At 32.1% G+C, this 20,904-nt stretch overlaps 1 protein-coding gene across 4 annotated transcripts in view; it reads right to left on the reverse strand.

The window, feature by feature from the left end:
* FSTL5 (follistatin like 5) overlaps window positions 1-20,904 on the reverse strand; it is a 783,576-nt gene that overhangs the window by 98,525 nt on the left and 664,147 nt on the right. For all 4 annotated transcript variants that reach the window (XM_055276294.2, XM_055276292.2, XM_055276293.2 and 1 more), the window contains one exon: window positions 16,602-16,720. In XM_055276294.2, the coding sequence (XP_055132269.1) occupies window positions 16,602-16,720 (119 nt within the window). The remainder of the gene's footprint in view (window positions 1-16,601; window positions 16,721-20,904) is intronic.

Genomic DNA, 20,904 nt, shown 5'->3' on the forward strand with positions numbered 1-20,904 from the left:
ATGCTGTCCCTATAAGACATCCTTGACCAGACTTACAATCATTTATACAAAGCCATTAAAAGTTTACTGACAGTCATCCTGGATTTTCTTTGCTTTGCTTTATGCTATTATTTCTGATTATATTATATTATTTCTCACTTTACAATAGCACTCTTTTATTTTCTCAGATTAATATTTATTTCTATGGAAGAAAAATAGTAGAGGAATGTTTTTAAACATGAATTAGAGATTTAATGGGACAAAAAGGAGACACAGAATCCAGAGATGAAAAATAAGATTAAGATAATACATACTGATGAGGAAAGCTGCCAGGGATTATATCAAACAGTATTATTAAATCACTTTTACAGAAGTGTATACTAACATTTAGAGTGAATAGAATTAATAAGATATTAAACTAACGGAGATGAGAGTCCGGGAAAAGACCATTCTAATTTATAATTAGAATTTATTTCTTTTGGATCTTTTCCATATTTAATCACATATTTCCTACATATGTATTATACTTTCCCAAAATGTTAAGGAGCACAAGTTATATCACTACTGATGGTATAAATTTTAATTAGCAATTTAAATAATGTTACCAATATCTGATTTGCTAAGCCAAAGTAAATCAAACAAAATCATATATACACTTGTCTTCTACTAGGATGTTGCCATTTTTATTTATTAGACTAATTACCTATTAAAAATACTTTGCCCTAAAATCTTTAAATTCCAATCTTTCCTTCATTCTTCTTCCTATTCTCCTTCTCAGGTCATCCTGCATCATTCCTAAAGACAAATATTTCTCACAAACGCGTCTATTTCCCTTGCTTTCACCTCAATAAGTTGCTGTCAGAACTACCTCCTCTCATCCTTCTATCTAATCTTAAAAGATGTGTCCATTACTCCTTACTTTCAGAAAGATCTGCCCTAAATTTCTCTTATAATTTTAACTGTTCAAGTATTCAAACATTCACATTGCCCCATAAATTTAAGAAATACTTCATAAAACAGCTTCAATTGAATTAATATTTCCATTTCAATCATCCATCTAATTATCTTTAGACTTTTGAGCAAGCTTTCTGGAACATTACTTCCATTTTCCAACCTTTCGCTCTAAACTAACCATGCTTCACACTGGCTTTCATGACATCATCCCTTTTAAAAGATATATTTTCAAAGTCACCAGTGGCCTCAGAATTTCCAATTATTATCCTTTATTCCTCATTGGAAAGCATTTATTGAGAGCTTACTATGTGAAGAATATTGTGCAAAGCTATTTGAAAATTAAAAACATGAATAGGAGAGAATGCTCGCTTTCAAGTTGCCTGTAATTTCTCCCACATTTAGCTGTTTCAGACACTTGATTTGTCATAAAAGGTTCTTTCATTCTTGCAAGGCAGAGATTGGCAAATAATGGTCCCCCAGGCCAAATTTGGCCCACTGCCTAATTTGATATGATCCAGAAACTAGGAATGTTTTCTTTATCTTTTAATGGTTGAAAAAAAATAAGAAAAAAGAGTACAATTTCATGACAAGCAAACATTATATGAGATTCAAATTTACAGAAATGACGGTGTATTGTAACTCAACTACACCTATTCATTTAAATATTATGGCATCTTTCATGTTATAGTGACAGACATATGTCCTGAAAAGTCTAAGGTATTTACTTACTATCTGGCCATTTGCAGAAAAAAAAAGTTGCTGATCCCATTTTAGTATACATTCTGATCTTAGTTATCATTTTTATCCTATTATTTAAATTCTTTCTGCCTGTGGCAGCTCCTTTATCTTCAGTTCCCTAGATATAGCTTCAGAAAAGCCAAGGCTCAGACTTTAGTTTTCTGCTGTAATTCCTTTACATTAAATTCCTCTGAAAACTCATCCATTCTAATTGCCTAATTACTATCACGGTCAGGTAACAACCAGACACTAATCTATGGCTTTGTCATTCACCAGGCTTTTCTCCGCTGTCACCTTCTAGGAAAATTGTTGAACAGGCAGTTTCAAAGAGAGAGATAATATAGAACAAAAAAGTATACTATCTTAAAGGAGGCATTAAAGTTGATCCAAAACTTAATGAAATAAATAAACCAAAGAAAGAATGAAATACTTGCATACGTGAACACGAAGAAAGTGATTTGTACTACAAAAGTTTTAGAAAACTGAGTAGTTCTATAAAATAGGAGACTATTGAATAGTAACATAACAAAGTAAAATTCACAATAAAAATATTCCAAACATATTGAACATACGTATAGTTTATATGTCAAATATCTTGTCTTTTAGAAAAAAAAAGTATGGACTTTGGAAGATACGAAACTAAAGCACTGAAAGAGCCATTAATTAAATGCTAATGAGGCCGGCAGCAGCAGCTCACGCCTGTAATCACAGCACTTTGGGAGGCCAAGGCAGGCGGATCACTTGAGTTCAGGAGTTCAAGACCAGCCTAGCCAACATGGTGAAACCCCATCTCTACCAAAAATGGAAATACAAAAATTAGCTGGGCATGGTGGTGCACGCCTGTAATCCCAGGCACTCAGGAGGCTGAGGCAGGAGAATGGCTTGAACCCAGGAGGCAGAGGTTGCAGTGAGCCGAGATCGCAGCACCGCACTCCAGCCTCGGCGACAGAATAAGACTCCATCTCAAAAAAAAAAAAAAAAAAAAAGTAAATATCTGATTCTCTGCATAATTTGGATTACCAATGCATTCTGTAATTTATGTGAATAAAAACAAACTGTCGCTGGTATTATGAAGAACGCAGAAATACAAATGTGATAAATAAGGTGGCCTAACATGTATACATCCAACTTGGGTTCCAAATTAGGGAGCCTTGGAGATCCACCCATGTTTGTTATGTAGACACTGCTAGACAAGTACTGAAAGAAAACAGATGTTGAGACAAAGGAGGCGAGAGAGGGTTTGGTGTCTTAATATGTCATTAAATAAAGGCATTTAAGTCTGAAAACTTGTGGAAACACCGCAGGCCTGGGTCTCTCACTGATCTAGTTAGTAGTTATGAAAAATAAACATATTTTAGTAGTTTTGCATTGTTTTACTTTTATGCTTCTCTACCAATCACGTTCCTAATACAGGCAGAGAGTCCCTACCCACTTGTTGTAACTGAAAATTGAATTGGGATGTTCTCTGGGTTGCCAATGTGTGTAAATTAACCACTCTCTCTGCTCCTTCCTGCCACAAACAATGTATAAGATTGCATCATAGGAAATAGAAAGAGCCGTCAACACAATCTTCTGTTTTCTACAGAGTTTCTTTTAATTACTCTTTCCTAGTGCCCCCTCTTTTGTAAAAAAAATAATTAATACATTTTGGTGTGAATTTTAATTAATTAATTACAAATGTATAACTTTTATATCCATTGTTCATCAACAAATGTCCTGTCCATTAGCTAGAGCACTCTACTTAATATTTCATGAAAAGCAAAGATTTTCCACAGCTATTGAAAAGCACCCTAAAATACTTTGTCAAATTATTTTCAATCTATATTTGGCAGCCAGATTTCCAACACCTACATAATTCATTCCTAACTTTGAGGTGTTTCACTGATTTTTTTCTTGTCTGAATTTTCACAGAATTTTTATTTTGTGACATATAATTTGGCAATGAATCATATATTTCCAATTAAAATGTTAGCCTTTGCTATTCCTGTATTTCTACATTTCCCAAACATAATGCTGAAGGTACAATATTTGCTTAGTAAATACGTGTTTAAATATCACTTATAATAGCCAAAAAGAAAAAATAGTCAAGAAGTGGTGTATGTTACTCAATCACGATGTTAAACACTATGCAATGTCATGCAGAATCATTGAGAAACTGAATTCTAGAGTAGTACTAATCAAAATGTGGTCTGTAAACTGCTGCCAGTTGGCATACAATTTGCTACCAAGCTGAGGATTGCATAGAAATTGAAAATAACCATTTAGAACCTTTTATAGCAATTTGACATTGCCATAATATCCCTGTATGTGATCAGTAGACCTATCTACTTTAACAGTATTTAAACCAGTTTGGGTATTGTCAAATTTGCCTGGAGGATTTCATGTAGTGAAAACTACCTACTGGTTTTACAAGAGAAAAACAGAATGAGCAAAAATCAGTGATTTTTTTTTCTCCCACAGAGTTTAAGAAGCACTGATTTCATGCTTTTTTATTCTAGCGCTCTCTCTCTTTCAGTATTTCTTTAAGTATATATTTTTAACTGAAGCTGTCACAATCTGAGTCTATTGCTGGAAATTTTAAAAGTGAATAATAAAATACTTGGAGAAATAATGTTCAGTTTATCAAATGCAAGGAATATAAATAATTATTCTGAATGAGGATTTATTCAGTTTGTCATAAATCAAGGCAAATACAACACAGTTACTTTTGTACTGAATTAGAATATTCAGGTTTAGATTCCTAAGATATATTTACAGTCACGTAGAAATATTTATCTCTATACACACATGATCAAGGTTGAACTATTCGTGAATACGCTAGATAAAAAGTTCCTTTCAATATTGCTTTGCAATATTGGAAAAAATCTTACAAAAATACATTAAACGATTTGTTAGCATTGAATAGCCTCCTAATTTGACCATTTTTTAAAGCACTGAGGATAAAATACTTTCATAATTTTTAATTGAGATTACTGCTTATAACCAAAGCAATACTTTTTTTCTAAAATGAGATATATTAAATTTATCCCATTCAATTTCCAATTTCGTTTATAAATATCATAAGTAGTCTTTCTCATATTAGTCAGAGCATAGGTAGTCATGGTAACTTGGGGGCTCTATTTGCCTAATTTGTGCTACATTGACACACCATTATGTAGCATGATTTTGCTTTAGGATATCAAAGGTCCAAAGGCTACATTACAGAAATTTTTATTCTTTCTTTTAATACATTATGTCTTTCAGCAATACAATAAAAACAAAGCTGATGACACTATGCTATCAAAAGCTGAGCATTGTTTTCTCTTTATAGATAGTATATTAGAGAGGTTAAGAAAAACAGGCTTTGAGGACAAAGAGATCTCAATGTAGTGTCCAAGGGTGCACTTATACTATCTGTGCAAGTAGACCTGTTGAGGCTTGTTAACTCATTGGTAAATTGGGTATAATAATATTACCTATCACATGGAGTTATTGTGAGAAGTAAATAAAATCATATTTGAAAAGATCAAGTGATCAATAAAAGTTACCACTTATTTTCATCTAGGAAATTATCGATGTGCTACATTTAACAAAAACTGTAACAGTCTACATGTTTTTGATGCAAACTTTTTTTAAAATTCTACCAAATGTTTTGGAAGGAAGTTTGCTGTGCATGTTCAAGAGATTCAGAGAGCTACTTTAAATGTGGCATGATTATTGCATATAGGGCAAGGAGAATTTTATTCTCTCTATCTGGCGTTTGGCAGTTCCGTGACTGAGCAAATCACTTGATCTTTCTCATTTCTTTACCTGAAAATCGAGAGGATTAAATCAGAAGTTTCTCAATTTTTTTCACAAAAAAATTATTTGAATTATTTCAACTCTGCTTAAATGTAAAATGTTATAGTGGTTTATAAAAATATTGAATTAGATAAGAAAAGCTGGTTTAAAAAGACACAACTGTAGGGTGTTAAATTTCAAACGCTTACCAAATATAAAAACCAAATTCTAGATGCTTCTTGAGTGCAGGACTAGACGATTGCTTTTCTGGCTTTTATAGTTACTGTAAAGGAGCTGAAATCCTAGCTAGGGGGAAGGTCCAGGGGCCATTAGACACTGAGAACAGGAGAGACACCCAACTTAATGTCTGTTGGGAAAGGCATACATTTGAATAGTAGGGAAAGCAAATTAAATATCAAGAAAAGATCTAGAGTTAGGTCCAAAAAATAGAAAATAGAGCTTGACAAAAAGGTGTTGGAATTGAAAGCCAATATTAAAGCATTAAAGAAATAGGACAACTACTATATGGATATCAGTAATTGCAAACTGTATGAACAATGAGGGTTTATGGATGAAACTAATTTAAACCCAGTATGGATAAGTTGGAATCAAAGAATTAGATGTGTTTAAACTTTCCTCAATATGATGAATATTAGAGTTGTATAGGAGCAGTGATATTCTTTCTTTAACTTGTGGCACACAGCACAATTAGTAGGTTGGTTAGTGAGGGAAAAAAATTAAAACTAAAGAAAATAATTACCACATAACACATGAAGTTAACTGACCCCCAACTGTTGATTAATAAATTCTTATCATTGAAAAATCAATAAAATATTTGTTTTAAATGCCAAAAGTACATATCTTTCTGTACAATTTTTCTGATAATAGATATTCAGCCTTTTTATTAAACTTTGAAAAGAGGGAGTTTGGGATACTTTGTTAATGCAGCTTTTAAAACATGGCCACAGGAATTAAAATGCAGAATTTTTTTTGTACTTCAGTGTCCTATCTTGTAGAATTCATTTTCGCAGCCTGATTTTTCATTTAGTGGGTATTTTTTATTTCAAAATCTGCATTATATTTGGTTTATTCATATAAGTAGAAAACAGAGACGTGAATTCTGTTGAAATAAAAATTCTAGTTTTTAAAAGACATTTTATATGAATTCTAGTTGGATTTAATTCACTCCGATCCTCTGAATTTCTAATATTATTGTGGAATAAATTTCATTATTCCTTGTCATTACAAATCCATAAAAAAATCGAAAACAAACTTTTAAGGAAAAGCATCGTACAGTTTGAAGATGGAACATCCGATATAATACAAGTTCTCCTTTCTCCCCCTTAGGTGTTTCTTTCTCCTTTTAGTAATGACACATGAGTTCTGATAACACATGTTGTACAATTTCTATTTTTGGGAACCTTAGTTGAAGAGTGAGACAGGTTTTATTAATTACTTTTCTAGATATGCATATTTAGGCTTTCCTTGTGATTATCTCACTCTGTCTACTAACTAAAAAATGTTGACATGGAAGGATAAATCAGGTGGATTTTGCGACTGCTGGATTATCCACATTTGATTCAGTACAGTATATCACTTAGGAATTAAACTTTTTTTTTTCCTCTGACACATTATCTCACAATACAGATGGTGTTTAGTTCTTCCATCTTTCCATACTGTCTAGCACAGAAGTGCCTTATATGGAACAAAGGGTTAATAGGTTTGCAAGACTACTATTGACTGAAAAAATTACTCTGAAATGCAATCAATTTATCTTTAAAAACTATAAATGTTTTACAGAGATAATTATATGTGTTTAATTTTTAAGCATTACTGTAATTCACACATAAATTTGTTCTACATAAGAATGACTACAAAGAGCTTTGCATTTGATTTCTTACAGTTATGTGGTAAAATAATATTGGACAAAGAATTGTTATACATGTATACTATTGCTATGTTTTATCAATTAAAGGAAAAGCATAAAAACGATTTGTTTTTTAAAAAGCATCTTTTTAAATCTCTAGAAATAACTGTTACTTAAAGACTTTGGCTCTGTACCTACCTTCATTTTATATGAAAACAGAAATAAAAGCCACGTTATCTTTGTCCATTACATTTATAATTATATATTTATTATCATATTTTATAAAATATTACATTTTATCTGAGCTCTTTTTTTTACTGAAAATTTAAATAGGGTTCCAGGCCACATTATCCATTTTAGGAAAATTTTTCAGAGTAAGAACTTGAAAACAATATTGAGAATTCACAAAACCTGAGCTGGTGATTTAGTTCAAGGTCAATCCTTAGAAATATATACAGATTATATAATCAGTATGCTATTATTTAATTCTATCTTTTAATTTTTCAAGTAAGTTCAAAAGGCTATTGTGAAATTATATTAGCTACTGTTTAGTGAAAGATCACAGATTACAGAGTTAAGTTTTGAATGTAAATGATACTAGATATATAGATTTTTAAACATGTAATCTCATTCTCCTTTGCTCCTATCATAAGGAGTTAATTTTTCACTTTAAAATAGAGATGGGATAGAACTGATCGGTTCTTTTTCAGGATGGAAGCAGTAAAACTTAGGAGCGAGCCAACAGGCTGGGCATGGTGGCTCATGCCTGTAATCCCAGCACTTTGGGAAACTGAGGTGGGCAAATCACCTGAGGTCAGGAGTTCAAGATCTGCCTGGTCAACATGGTGAAACTCCGTCTCTACTAAAAATACAGAAATTAACTGGGCATGGTGGGATGCACTTGTAATTACAATGCACTGTAATTACAGCTACTGTGGAGGCTGAGGCAGGAGACTGGCTTGAACCCGGGAGGCAGAGGTTGCAGTGAGTCGAGAACATGCCACTGCACTCCAGCCTGGACAACAGAGCGAGACTCTGTCTCAAAATAAAAAGAAAAAAAAAGAGAGAGAGAGAACCAACAAATAGATCCCATTCCCCATTCCGGCAGAAACACTTTGGTAGAGTTTTCAGGCAATATAGTTATGCTGCCAGTAGTTGCACCCTTCAAATGTGTTTTAAGTTACATTTTCTTTAAAGCTGTACAAATGAGATTTATAATAGGATTACACAATATGCAGTCACATGCCAATTTCATCTCGCTTTTACCCTTCTATATCTTTAAGACAGCCTAGTTTCCTGATCTTTTGAAAAATATTTAAATTAGGAGAAATTCAGGAGTATTATTTCCTTTTTTTTTGTCCTCAGTGTACATCTGTCTGTAAGAGCAACCATTACACTTGAGTGTGCTTAAAATTTATGTATCTGTTATGTTATTATTTTCTCTCCCCTGCCTATCACAATGCTTGACACAAAGCAAATTCCAAATATGGATAAACAAGTAAACAAACCTCAGTGCATGAGTGATAATTTGGAAGTCAATATTAAATGGGTCAAATTTAGATCTCATCTGTAAAGTACTGTAGAGGTACTATGAAATGTTTATTTTAAAATATAGCCAGAAACATAAATGTTATGTATATCTATTATTAACTTCTAGTATAACTTTCTGTTAACATGTATATATGCATATATATGTAATATGTATTTACATGAAAATAGCAGCTGCTTTAATTCTGCTGTTTTCTAAAATTAAAAAATAGATAGCATAGCTCATGGTACAACTATGTTGTTGTTTGGCAAGTTCTAGATGAAATATTGACTCTGCCATTAATTTGCCAAACAACCCATCATATGTCCTCTAAAATTGGATCAACAACATTTTGAAAATAAGTGACTAACACAGAAAAAACGAGTTATATGGGCAATAAGTTGGCAGCTTAAGTACTTAAAATATGAATGATAATTTTGAAGTTTAAGCTATTTTCATTGTAATTCTTATTATATAATTCTTTCTTAATTTCCATGTAGACAACATGGTATATAAAATAATTATATAGTACATGGAGAAACGTAAATATATTTTTAAATACTGAAGAGTTAATTTTTAATATTTACCAATACAAACATTTAGTAAAATAAAATTGAAACACAATTTCCTGTAGTATGTTCTCCTTCCCTCACCACCTCTAAACTGGTATTTGTGACTTTTTTAAAATATGAAAAAAAAAAAAATTTTAAAGAAATGGATGTCTTCACTGTTAAATTGAAATTGTGACAACTGTTCTTGAAATATCAAAAGTAAACAATGAGAAATGAAGCCAGTGTTCAGAAACTTACAGTTAAATGAAAAGTTTTAGAAATGTTGAGAAAAATAAAAGATAAAGATTTAATCATTAAAATTGTAAATCTAATCCATGAGTATGCAAAATAATTATATATATTTCAATATATTTAGAAAGAAAAAGTTATTAGAATTGTATAAGCAAAATTATTCTCTCATAGAAGAACACCAACAGATATTTAATATTGATAATTCAAGAAATATCATCACTACCCTTTTTTAGTGATTAAATGTAGCAATTAATTGTATGAGCTGGAACTAGACATAGGGGGACATGAAGGAATAATCTATATTTTATAATAAAATCTTTTGTTTTATATTTGCCATGAAAATATATTATCTTGAAAAAATAGGTACTTTTCTGTGTTAAAATAAATCTTAGATGAAAAGACTAAGTATTCTTTAAGACACATCTAATATGATAGATTTGTGTGATTTTGTAAATCTCAAGTAAAAGGTTTTGATGTTTAAATATATTTGTATCAATCTTTTTTCCATCAAAATCTTCGATTTTACCTTTAAGAAATTTCTATTGAAAAATCTAAATAATCTTAAACACGTTTATTTGTAAAGTGTGCGGAATGCACTTTTACATGTGTATAAGTGAGTCCTTATTAGTCATATAAAAATGTTGTCAATGGATTGTCTGAGACACACAACATTCTGATCGCATTCATCCAAATACCTTGGCTACTTGTTATCGATAATCTCTTGAAAGGACTTCATATGCTGCTTGGCCCACTTAATAATGCTGTAAAACTCCATTACATTTATAAGCTTTTCACTGTTGTTACCCCCAATTTTAGGCTTACATATAAAGCTTAACAGAAACACAAAGCGAGAATTATAAAACAGTGTGATTACTAAGGAAGCTTTTTTTTTTTTTTTTTTTTTGAGACGGAGTCTCGCTCTGTCGCCCAGGCTGGAGTGCAGTGGCGCCATCTCGGCTCACTGCAAGCTCTGCCTCCCGGGAGGCAGAACTAAGGAAGCTTTATAAGACTTCTTTACATCTACGATGTCAAGCACCGATTTCTTAAATTCATTTCTTTTTAAATCTACAGAATAATCTTCTAAGGAATAGTTAGAAGTAGTTTACATTCCTCTCTTCAGGAAGCTCTTTGCAGGATATCATTGTAACCACAAAGGGACTAAAGCTCACATTTTTATCACTGTATAACTCTCTGTAAGTTAAGCCATGTTTGAAAAGAGACACCCTGAGAAAAAAAATAAGTGGGGAAACATTTTGATTCCCTTTCTGAAAGACAGTGGTGTTGTATTCAAAAGGTTACTCACTGGCTTCACGGGGAAATGAATTGTTTGCATCAGGTAGAGAGGCTGGTATTTCAAATGACTATTTTTGAGGACCAGGTTTGCAGAAGTACAACTGGACTAGAACCAGAACAAGGGAACTGATGAACACCCTGAAGGCTGCTTTGTTTGAGATAAAGGGCAACAACAGCAGAGAAAGAAATGTGGACCATTGAGTTTCCCAATTTCTAATCTCAGTTTCAATTTCTTGAAACGTAAGTATTCTGGACATTACAAACAACCTGTTCCTAAGCAAGAATTCTTTTCTAACAGACTGGTAACAGTAGTTTATAAAGGTAAAATAATTTTGGTTTGTGGAAACGCCAAACCTGGATAACAGACATTTTAGAGGAGACTTACATCAGACAGACTCCCTGTATAAAGTATAATGAGTTCAGTTATACAGTTCAGTATCATTTAAGTTAGCATTAAAACCAGGAATAGGCTGGCTGGCTGAGGTGTCTCATGGCTATAATCCTAGAGCTTCAGAGGTTAAGTCAGGAGAATCTCTTGAGCCCAGGAATTAGAGACAAGCCTGGGCAACCTTGCGAGGCCCCGTCTCTACAAATAATTGAAAAAAATCAATCAGATTCAGTGGCATGCACTTGTAATTTCAGCTACCCACAAGGCTAAGGTAGAAGGATCACTTGAGCCCAGGAACTCGAGACTGCAGTGAGCTATGAATGCATCACTGCACTCCAACCTGGGCGAAAGAGTGAGATCCTGTTTCAAGAAAACAAAACAACAACAACAACAACAACAACAGATCAATAATAGATCTTTCAGGTTCCACAGTATAAGACATGTGCATAAGACACATGGTTTTCTTTAAAGTTATTTTAGGACCCATTAAATAATAAGTAATACTATGGCATATGTGAAGAGCAGCAGCTAGATCTGTAACAAGCAAAGAAGGTGACTGAATGAAAAAGTATCAAAAGTATCAAAAAGAATAAAAGAGTGATAGATAAGGATGGAACAGTAGTAGAAAACCAGAAGAGTAACAAAGTTGGTAATATTGGGAAAGCTTGTTTTTGAGCCTGTAATTTTAAACATTTTTCCAAACTCCTTTTCAGTTTGACTTCTGAATCCATAAGTCTGAAATAGAATTCTATTTGCTTGAAGTTCACACACAAGATGAAACCACGTGTACAACTAGGATAAATATAGAAATAATCGTATCTAGTAAAGCTACATAACAAGATGGAATAAAAGATGAAAAATAGCTAAAAGTTTGTTGTATATATCCTCACCAACTCACTATCAAAAGCTGAAACTTAATGTAATCTGACATTGCACCAAAATTGAGTTTTTATTTACAGCAAGCAAATTCCATTTTCTGAGAGATTTGATTCTATACTCTAAATATATCAGGTCTTATCTAAACTTTATTGATCAATAAGTTATATTGGGAAGTACACTGCTACTCTCTCTTAATGTCAACCATGAATTTGAAAAATATTATATTCATATTTAATCCCTTTTCAGGGGAAAAATGATTCCAAAAGACTCATTTCCACCACTGGTACTCAAGAAATCTGCCTTCTAAAATGAAACACATTAGCGTTTTTTCTGTACTAAAAACTCATATACAGTGCATTTACACAGGAACTTTTCACTGTGTGATCCTGAATTAATAGATCCATGAGGTTAGAGTTACTCTGAAACAATTCAATGATAAAGTACTCTATGAAACATTTTTCACAAACACATTCAGAGAAGAATATTGTTTCATGGCAATTGTAAATTAAGGAGAAATGTTAAGGTGGAGAGAGAAGCAGATGTATACATTTTTAAACTTAGAGAATGCATAAAACAATGAATAGCTAAGGCTCAAAGCAATGGAATTTTTGTTAAATTCATTTAACAAATGTTTCTTGGCCTGTCATATGTAAGACATTGTACCGAGCATGTTGAGAATACAAACACTAATCAAACTTAACCCTTGACTACAAGAGATAGGAAGATGTGATGGTTGATTTATATGTCAGCATGGCTAGCCTATGGTGCCCAGTTGTTTGGTCAAACACTCATCTAGATTTTGCTGTGAAGATGCTTGTGAGGTGATTAGCATTTATAATTAGTTGACTTTAAGTAAACAGATTACCCTCCATAATGCTTATGGGCCTCCTCTAATCAGCTGAAAGGAATTAAGAGCAAAGACTAAGGTTTTTTCAAAAAGAAGGAATTCTACCTTAAGACTTCAACATAGAAATCCTGCTTGAGTTTCCAGCCTGCTCTATGAATTTAAGATTCAAGACTACGACTTCAACTCCTGTGTAAGTTTCCAGACTGATGGCCTCACCAGTAGATTTTGGACTTAAGACTGCAACATCAACTCTTACCTGAATTTCCTGCTGTCTGGCAAACCCTAGCCATTTTGGACTTGACATATCCCACTTGCAGTTGTGTGAGCCAATTACTTAAAATAAAACTCTCTATATAGGAGATAGATAGAGAAAAAGATAGAGATAGAGATAGAGATAGATCAAAAGAAAGAAATAGAGGGAAACGTAGCGATAGAGGTAGTGGTAGCAGTAGAGGTACAGACAGATAGAGATAGAAGTGGAGAGCTTATTGATTCCGTTTTTCTGGATAAATATTTTCTGATTGCATAATATTCAACAAATTTCTCATGAAATTACTTTGTAATTAGAAATATATTCTTAAGAGAATGTAGCACCAAATAGCTTCCACCCCTGAATTGCCATCTATTTTGTTTTTAAATGTAGAAAATATTACCTTCATGTAAAAATTATTTAGTTCAACACTTATTCTCAAAGCATAACATGATCAATGCACTTCTCATTCTATTGCTGTATACTTGTATGTACATGACAGTATTTGTGTATATATATTCCAATTATTTAAGCTTATTTTTTTACATTAAGGAATGAAAAATGACAGAGTAATATAAAATGAGTTTAATTTACTCTAGCCTTTTTTCATATATATGGCATATAATAATTACATAAGAAATATCTTTCTTTTATGTCATGAGTGTTTCTCCATATGTTCTGTATTTAAAAATCATAAGCAGAAATTGGTTATAACAATTCCCTTTTTAAATATTATTCTTGGTTCTTTACAAAATGTTGGTCGCCTTAAATTTTGAGCTGTATTTTAATTTCAACATCCAATGCAGTAAAAATGTCATAAATATTTTCAAAACCAAAATACTATTTGATAGTTTTCTCCTTTCTTAAAAATGCAAACATGCTTTTCTTTTTAATCCTTTCATTACTCTTCCCTAAGAGTATAGAAACCTTTATAAACATTTTAATGTAGTATAGGAATGCAAACTTTCTATCCTTGCATGTATTTTTATGTTGAAGTATATGTTTCTAGAATAACTTCATATTCTATAACATTTATCTCACATGCAATATGACTGTAGATTTCCAGGGGCTGTGATTTAAAAATCTGATATAGCAGATTAGTTATTAGTAACTAGTTATCTCTGCTTTGTCACTGTTGGTGTATGTTTGTGGATAAGGGTTCATTGTTTGAAGAAAATAAGTTAAAGTTGTCATCACTGATATTTGGTTTCTATTTCCTCTTTAATATTTAATTTCCTATCAGAAAATTATACACAGTTTGTATATATAATTTTTCTCTATTAATATATTATGTATATTTATTTCTCTATGTATGCATACATAAACATATATGTATACATATAGAGCTGTATACATCACATTGCTTTGTCCTACATCTCTGTCTCTATGTATGTATATATACATATACATATATATGTATACATAGATAAATATACATATTTAATTGGATACATAGAGAAATAATATGTGTATGCATAGAGAAATAAATATACACAATTCTACATTGTTTTTCTTTAGTTGTTTTAGGAGGACATCTGAGTATTATAAAGCTTTAAAGAGAGAGAAATGCAGGTAAATAATGCTCAGATCCTTGTTGCCCTGACATGTTGCAAAACTGTCACATCAAATTTTCGCTTGTTTTTTAACTTGAGATTCCAAGTGATTAAATTAACTCACCCAGAGCTGTCAAGAAATGTTCTGGGAAAGCATGCTCTTTAAGACTTGAGTCACATAGTAATGAAGCATTTACTGATACCCTGAAATAGCACACATGTGGTGCAGGAAGAATATTCTTTGTCTCTAAATTTGCAAATCAAATTCCTGAAGTGATAGTTTTGTGATGAAGAGTATGGATTTCACAGCCTATCTTATTAGTATTAGTAATTGAAGTTTCAAATTCTGTGATATAGCCAAGAAATGTGTGTCATTAGCTGCAAAACTGCTAGTCCTGTAGAAATCAGAGAGAAACTCTCTTACAAAATTATTTTGCTCTGATTTAAATAATAATATTTATATTGAACACCACACTACCTATATCTGCATATTCGTCCATATTTCTTATTCAGAATATTTTTGTAAAAATTTGAGTGTGGCCTAAATTATTTCTTTTATCAGCAATAATTTGTTTTTATTCATGTGCTTACGTATTACACACATATATGCACATAAACACAACTTATTCAAAGACTCACTTAATAATGATAATGTAAGATTATAAAAGAATATAGGGCGGGGTGAAGTGGCTCTTGCCTCCAATCCCAGAACTTTGGGAGGCCGAGGAGGGTGGATCACGAGGTCAGGAGTTCGAGATCAGCCTGGCCAATATGGTGAAACCACGTCTCTATGAAAAATACAGAAATTAGCCGGGCTTGGAGGCACATGCCTGTAGTCCCAGCTACTTGGGAGGCTGAGGCAGGAGAATTGCTTGAACCCAGGAGGCGGAGGTTGCAGTGAGCCGAGATTGCACCATTGCACTCCAGTCTGGGTGACAGAGCAAGACTTTGTCTTAAAATAAAATAAAATAAAATAAAATAAAATAAAATAAAATAAAATTCCATGTGCAATTTAAGATTTTTTGCATGTATAATTAAGTTATAACTTAACCAAAATGGTAAGAATTCTACTTAATAATTTAGCCTATGGCTGAAATATTTTTAAATAAAAGGACATTATATTTCTTTGTCCTACATAATATCCAGGAGGAAACTGACCTATATTATCTCCTCTCATAATGTTTTTCCTTCTTTTCATTCTAGGGCATAGATTTAAGGTATAAATTATTGTCTCCATGTATTAGTATATGACAGCAACACTGCCTACTGGTAGGCTGAAATCAAGATTTGAAAAAAATTTGATATTTTCCCTCATTTATCTGAATTGTCCATTCCAATGAGACCTCATGAAGAATGAGATGAAGAATAAAAACGGTTTTACATTTATAAAGCACCTAATATACACCAGCTTCCCACCAGATTATTTACAGGATATTTTATTTTCTTTTCTTAAATATTACCTACAAATACAGGAGGTATTCTAAATTGGAGAGCAGGCAAAGCTATTGCAGGTCGTGTTCATCCCTGGTATTTCACTTTTCTTACCTTCATTTTAATTACAAGCAAATTCTTAGGAATACATAATATATTATTTTCCTCCTCAGATATAAAACCTAAAAAGAATAACACCGAATATCATGGGTTTCATAATTTTCTTCCAACACGAGTCTCATATATGTATAGGTTTTGTTATATTTCCAAAATGTAATTCTACTTAACAAAATTTCTGCATGAAACGTCAAAGGAACTTTTTAGATACTTGCCTGAAATCCAAGGAGCTTTTCACTAGGCTTAATGTGCCTCTGAAATTCACATTCTATGGGTTGTATCACTTTGATTCCATCTTCATAAAAAACATAGAACATGTTCCCAATTCCCAGACCTTAGGAATAAAAACACATTTAAATGTTCACAATATAATTATCATAAACCTTTACAACCAAAATTCAGTGCCTCTCATATCTTTAGCAGGAGACCAATTTTCGAAGTTGTGTAATGTTAATAAAGCAAACCATATGGGACCCTTACTGTATACTCACACCACTTTGTGATATTATGCAGACATTACACTTCTTTCTTCCTGAGCTGCAATTTAGTGGTTTCTTTAATATAATTAAATAAATGTTTCATAGTTTAAAACAATTATAAATAGGGATATAAACTCTTGATACATAGATTATGTTGGATACCTTCCCCACTTAATGTACATGTTGATTAAGGAGTAAAAGTACTTTCTGAAGAATCAAATTTATTTTCCTACTTTTATTAGAGTTCACTAGGAAAAATTTAATTTCTTTGCAGGAGTTTGGTTTATATAAAGATTTTTAGGAAGAAAAAGACCAAATGCCCTAGATTTTGTAGAATATAAATTTTCTTAAACTAATTTTTGTCAAAATAATTCTAAATAGAGGTCTTACATATTAGTTTTAATATTGGCAATTTGGGAGGTCTATTTCTATACTTTAAAACAAATTAAGGTCTTTGAAAAATCTTAATTTAATGTTCAAATTATACTTTTCTTTTTCACACCACAGATCTGGATGTGTGGTATCTCAGAAATTCATCTCCCCCACTTTCTAAATCCATGTGTAAATGGGTGCAGGAGGCTAGTTTGAAACCTGTGTAGGTTAACCAAAGCCTGAGCTTTGGAACTTCCACATACTCATGAGCACCTGTTCTCTTTGTTTCCTCTGCTTCTCCCCTGTTCCAATGTGGCCAGCCCTGAGCTCTTGCAATCTTTCCTTTTCTGGTCCTCGCCTATATAGCTCTTTTGACCTGTTGTATTGGTTTACACAGTCAAATTTATTCAATATAATATAATTATATTATATTATATTATATTATATTATATTATATATCTTACATAATTCAGTGACAACATTCTCTCTTTAAAAGATAGCAATAATATTAAAATCTTGATGGGAAAATCAAACCATTGTTGCTTACAATGTTTACATTCTAAAAACATCTGTAAAGAGAAAGATGATTTATTTAAATCAAAAATAATTTTCTAAGCATTATTAATTTTTTTCAATTGTGATCTCCTGCAAGGTTTAGCCTGGGCTTTCCATCTATTGAGAATCACAAAAACAGTTTGTTGGTTTGCAAAAAATACGTGTTTATTGAACTTAAGTCATATTTAATCTTACATCTTATACGTTTCTAGGGAATAAAAAGTCAACAACTTTTCCCATATAACTATGTATCCATATATTCCTAAGATTTAGATAAAAATGCATACAAACTAAACTATTACTTCATTCATGTTTATATATAGTGTGCATACAATTTTTCTTTTAGCACATGAAATTATTTATAATAATACATATCTACTTTAAATGACTCCAGGTTGTTTGATACATCTTATTATTTTATAAATAATTCTCAGTACTTCTATTTTAATAGATGTAATCTTTAATAGTTAATTATCCATTATAATTCCAGAGAGCAATATATAAAGATGGAATATTCCTGAACAGTAGCAGAAGTGGCAAGAACTAAACTCAAGTCACGTTTTTTATAAAATAAAATTTAGTAGTTGTCAGCTATTATTTATAATCATAGTTGTGTTTAAAGGAATATAAGCATTACATGCACAAAAGAGAAAGCCGAAACAAAGCACATATTTATGCAAAAGCTTTTTGATTTGTATCAGCAAAGCCTCCATGTAAACATCAACATATCAATAACTATCAATTTAACATTATTGGTTTCTGAATACTGTTGTTGAAACTTATGAACATAACAAAGCCGTATGTGGTGTCTGATTTTCATTTGTGTCTGTTACATACTATATTTGATTTTTATTACTAAGCTCTTAACATTTTTCAGTGAATATGACTACCCTTCTTTAACTTCGCCAAAATACTGTTCAACGATTATGAATTTGAATGTGTTTGGGCCTGACAACTACTTTAAGTCCAGATTGTTGGTCATGTTTCTTGAAATATTTCCTTCCCTTACCACTATGTATACTATTCTACACAGAAAAGAGTCAGTGAGATTCCACTATGATTTGTTGCACTGGTGGAAGTTGTGAGCTATATTTTCCACTAAATACCACTTAATCCATTCAAATCACTCTTTCAAGTTCTAGAGCCTATTTTCTTGCTCTTTTTTTTTTTTTTTTTGAGAAGGAGTCTCGCTCTGTTGCCCAGGCTGGAGGGCAGTGGCACGATCTCGGCTCACTGCAAGCTCTGTCCCCTGGGTTCGTGCCATTCTCCTGCCTCAGCCTCCCGAGTAGCTGGGACTACAGGCGCCTGCCACCACGCCCGACCAATTTTTTGTATTTTTGGTAGATACGGGGTTTCACTGTGTTAGCCAGGATGGTCTCGATCTCCTGACCTCGTGATCTGCCCGCTTCGGCCTCCCAAAGTGCTGGGATTACAGGCCTGAGCCACTGCGCCTGGCCTTTTCTTGCTTTTTAAAATATGAATTACACATGAACATTTTTACAAAGCATAAACTACTTTCCAGGTTGCAAGTTACTGAAGAAATACAGATATTATTAGTCAAGATTTAGTTTTTTTGACTCTTTTCAGTGAGACTATAACTTCTTAGTGCTTATGAAACAGTAATGCCAACAAATTACTAAATACAACTAGATTAATTAAAATAGCAATTATAAAATAAATGCCTATATATTGGTAACTCAGCTTATGAAATAAAACTTGTCCACTACCTTTAATGCTGTCTGTGAGTCCCCCTCATTGATAAGACTAGATATTTTGCCATTTACATTTTTGCAAGGCATTATTTTCTTCCTCAAAAGTTTTAATTAGAATTTTTGCAGCAGAATTTATGATCTGAACATATGACCTGATGTGTTTCTCTTTCAATTTGCTGCTTTGATATTGTGCACATATAAATTTATTAAGATTATCCTCAGCAAAGAGGAATATAAACGACCTGATGAGGGAGATGTTGGAAACTGAAGACACAAGGCACATTTTCATTTGGGATATTCATTAGCTTTATGTGTAAAAAGAAAATAATATATTTGTATAGATTTTTACTAACTACTAAATTTATATATATTATATTTTTTGACAAGTGTAGGGATAAGAAAATATGACAAAGAGGGATGATAAATTCGATTCTCCGCATTCAGACAGATCAGAGGCAAATAATAGCTATAGCACTTACTCTTTCACTGTGAGAATGTTAGACAGTGTGATAATTTCCCCATATTGAATTAAAAGATAATAATTATACTACGTCATGCAGCTGTTGTAAGATTTCAATTAGGTAGAGAATGTAAAATATTTAGCAGAGTAACTTGCACACAGCAAGATTTCAAAGAAATGGTAACTTATTTATTTATTTATTTTTTTGCAGATTTCTATTCCTTATAACACTACTGAAAAAAGCAAATAGTGACATGGTGTATAACCAGAATTTGATAACTATTCTCATTTCTCCTCAAACCCATGCTGTGGAATATAGTGCTAAATTTTAATTTTCTATGATATAAAATATTAAGTTCTGTTTTCCCAGAATCCTTGAGCCAGCTAAAAGATCAACTTTATTTTCTAGTAAAGCATTTCTTAAATTTGGCATATATGCATGTGTGATACACATGTGTGTGCATAGATATAATTATGTATGATTTCAACCAATGCCATTTATAATGCAAACAAATATTCTATTACATTATAACATTTGCCCTACTAATTAGTGTGTGAAGTTAATAATGAAGATTTCCATTCAGTGTTTTTCAGTACACCTTTGGAAGTTAAGGAGATTGTATACTTACTCAAAAGGACTGGTTTTAGATAATATCACTCTGGCCAATATACATAGTGGTCAGATGGTAACCACTTCCTGGATTAACAGGGCCTAAAAAAGAGCTTGACACACTCACTGCCAAAAACCTTTCTAGCAAGAATGAAAGGATAAACAAGTCTTGTTCTAGTTGAACATAATATAAAGACTTTATTGAGGTGCAATGGTATGATTTTGGGCCAAGCCCAAACTGTTTTCCTAATACTACTAAGATGTCATTCACATTTTTTCTTTTATTATTATTATTTTTAATGTAGGGTTTAGTTTTCAACAGGCTGCATG

The sequence above is a fragment of the Symphalangus syndactylus genome, chromosome 4 (genome assembly GCF_028878055.3).
Source record: "Symphalangus syndactylus isolate Jambi chromosome 4, NHGRI_mSymSyn1-v2.1_pri, whole genome shotgun sequence".
Classification (NCBI taxonomy): Eukaryota; Metazoa; Chordata; class Mammalia; order Primates; family Hylobatidae; genus Symphalangus; species Symphalangus syndactylus.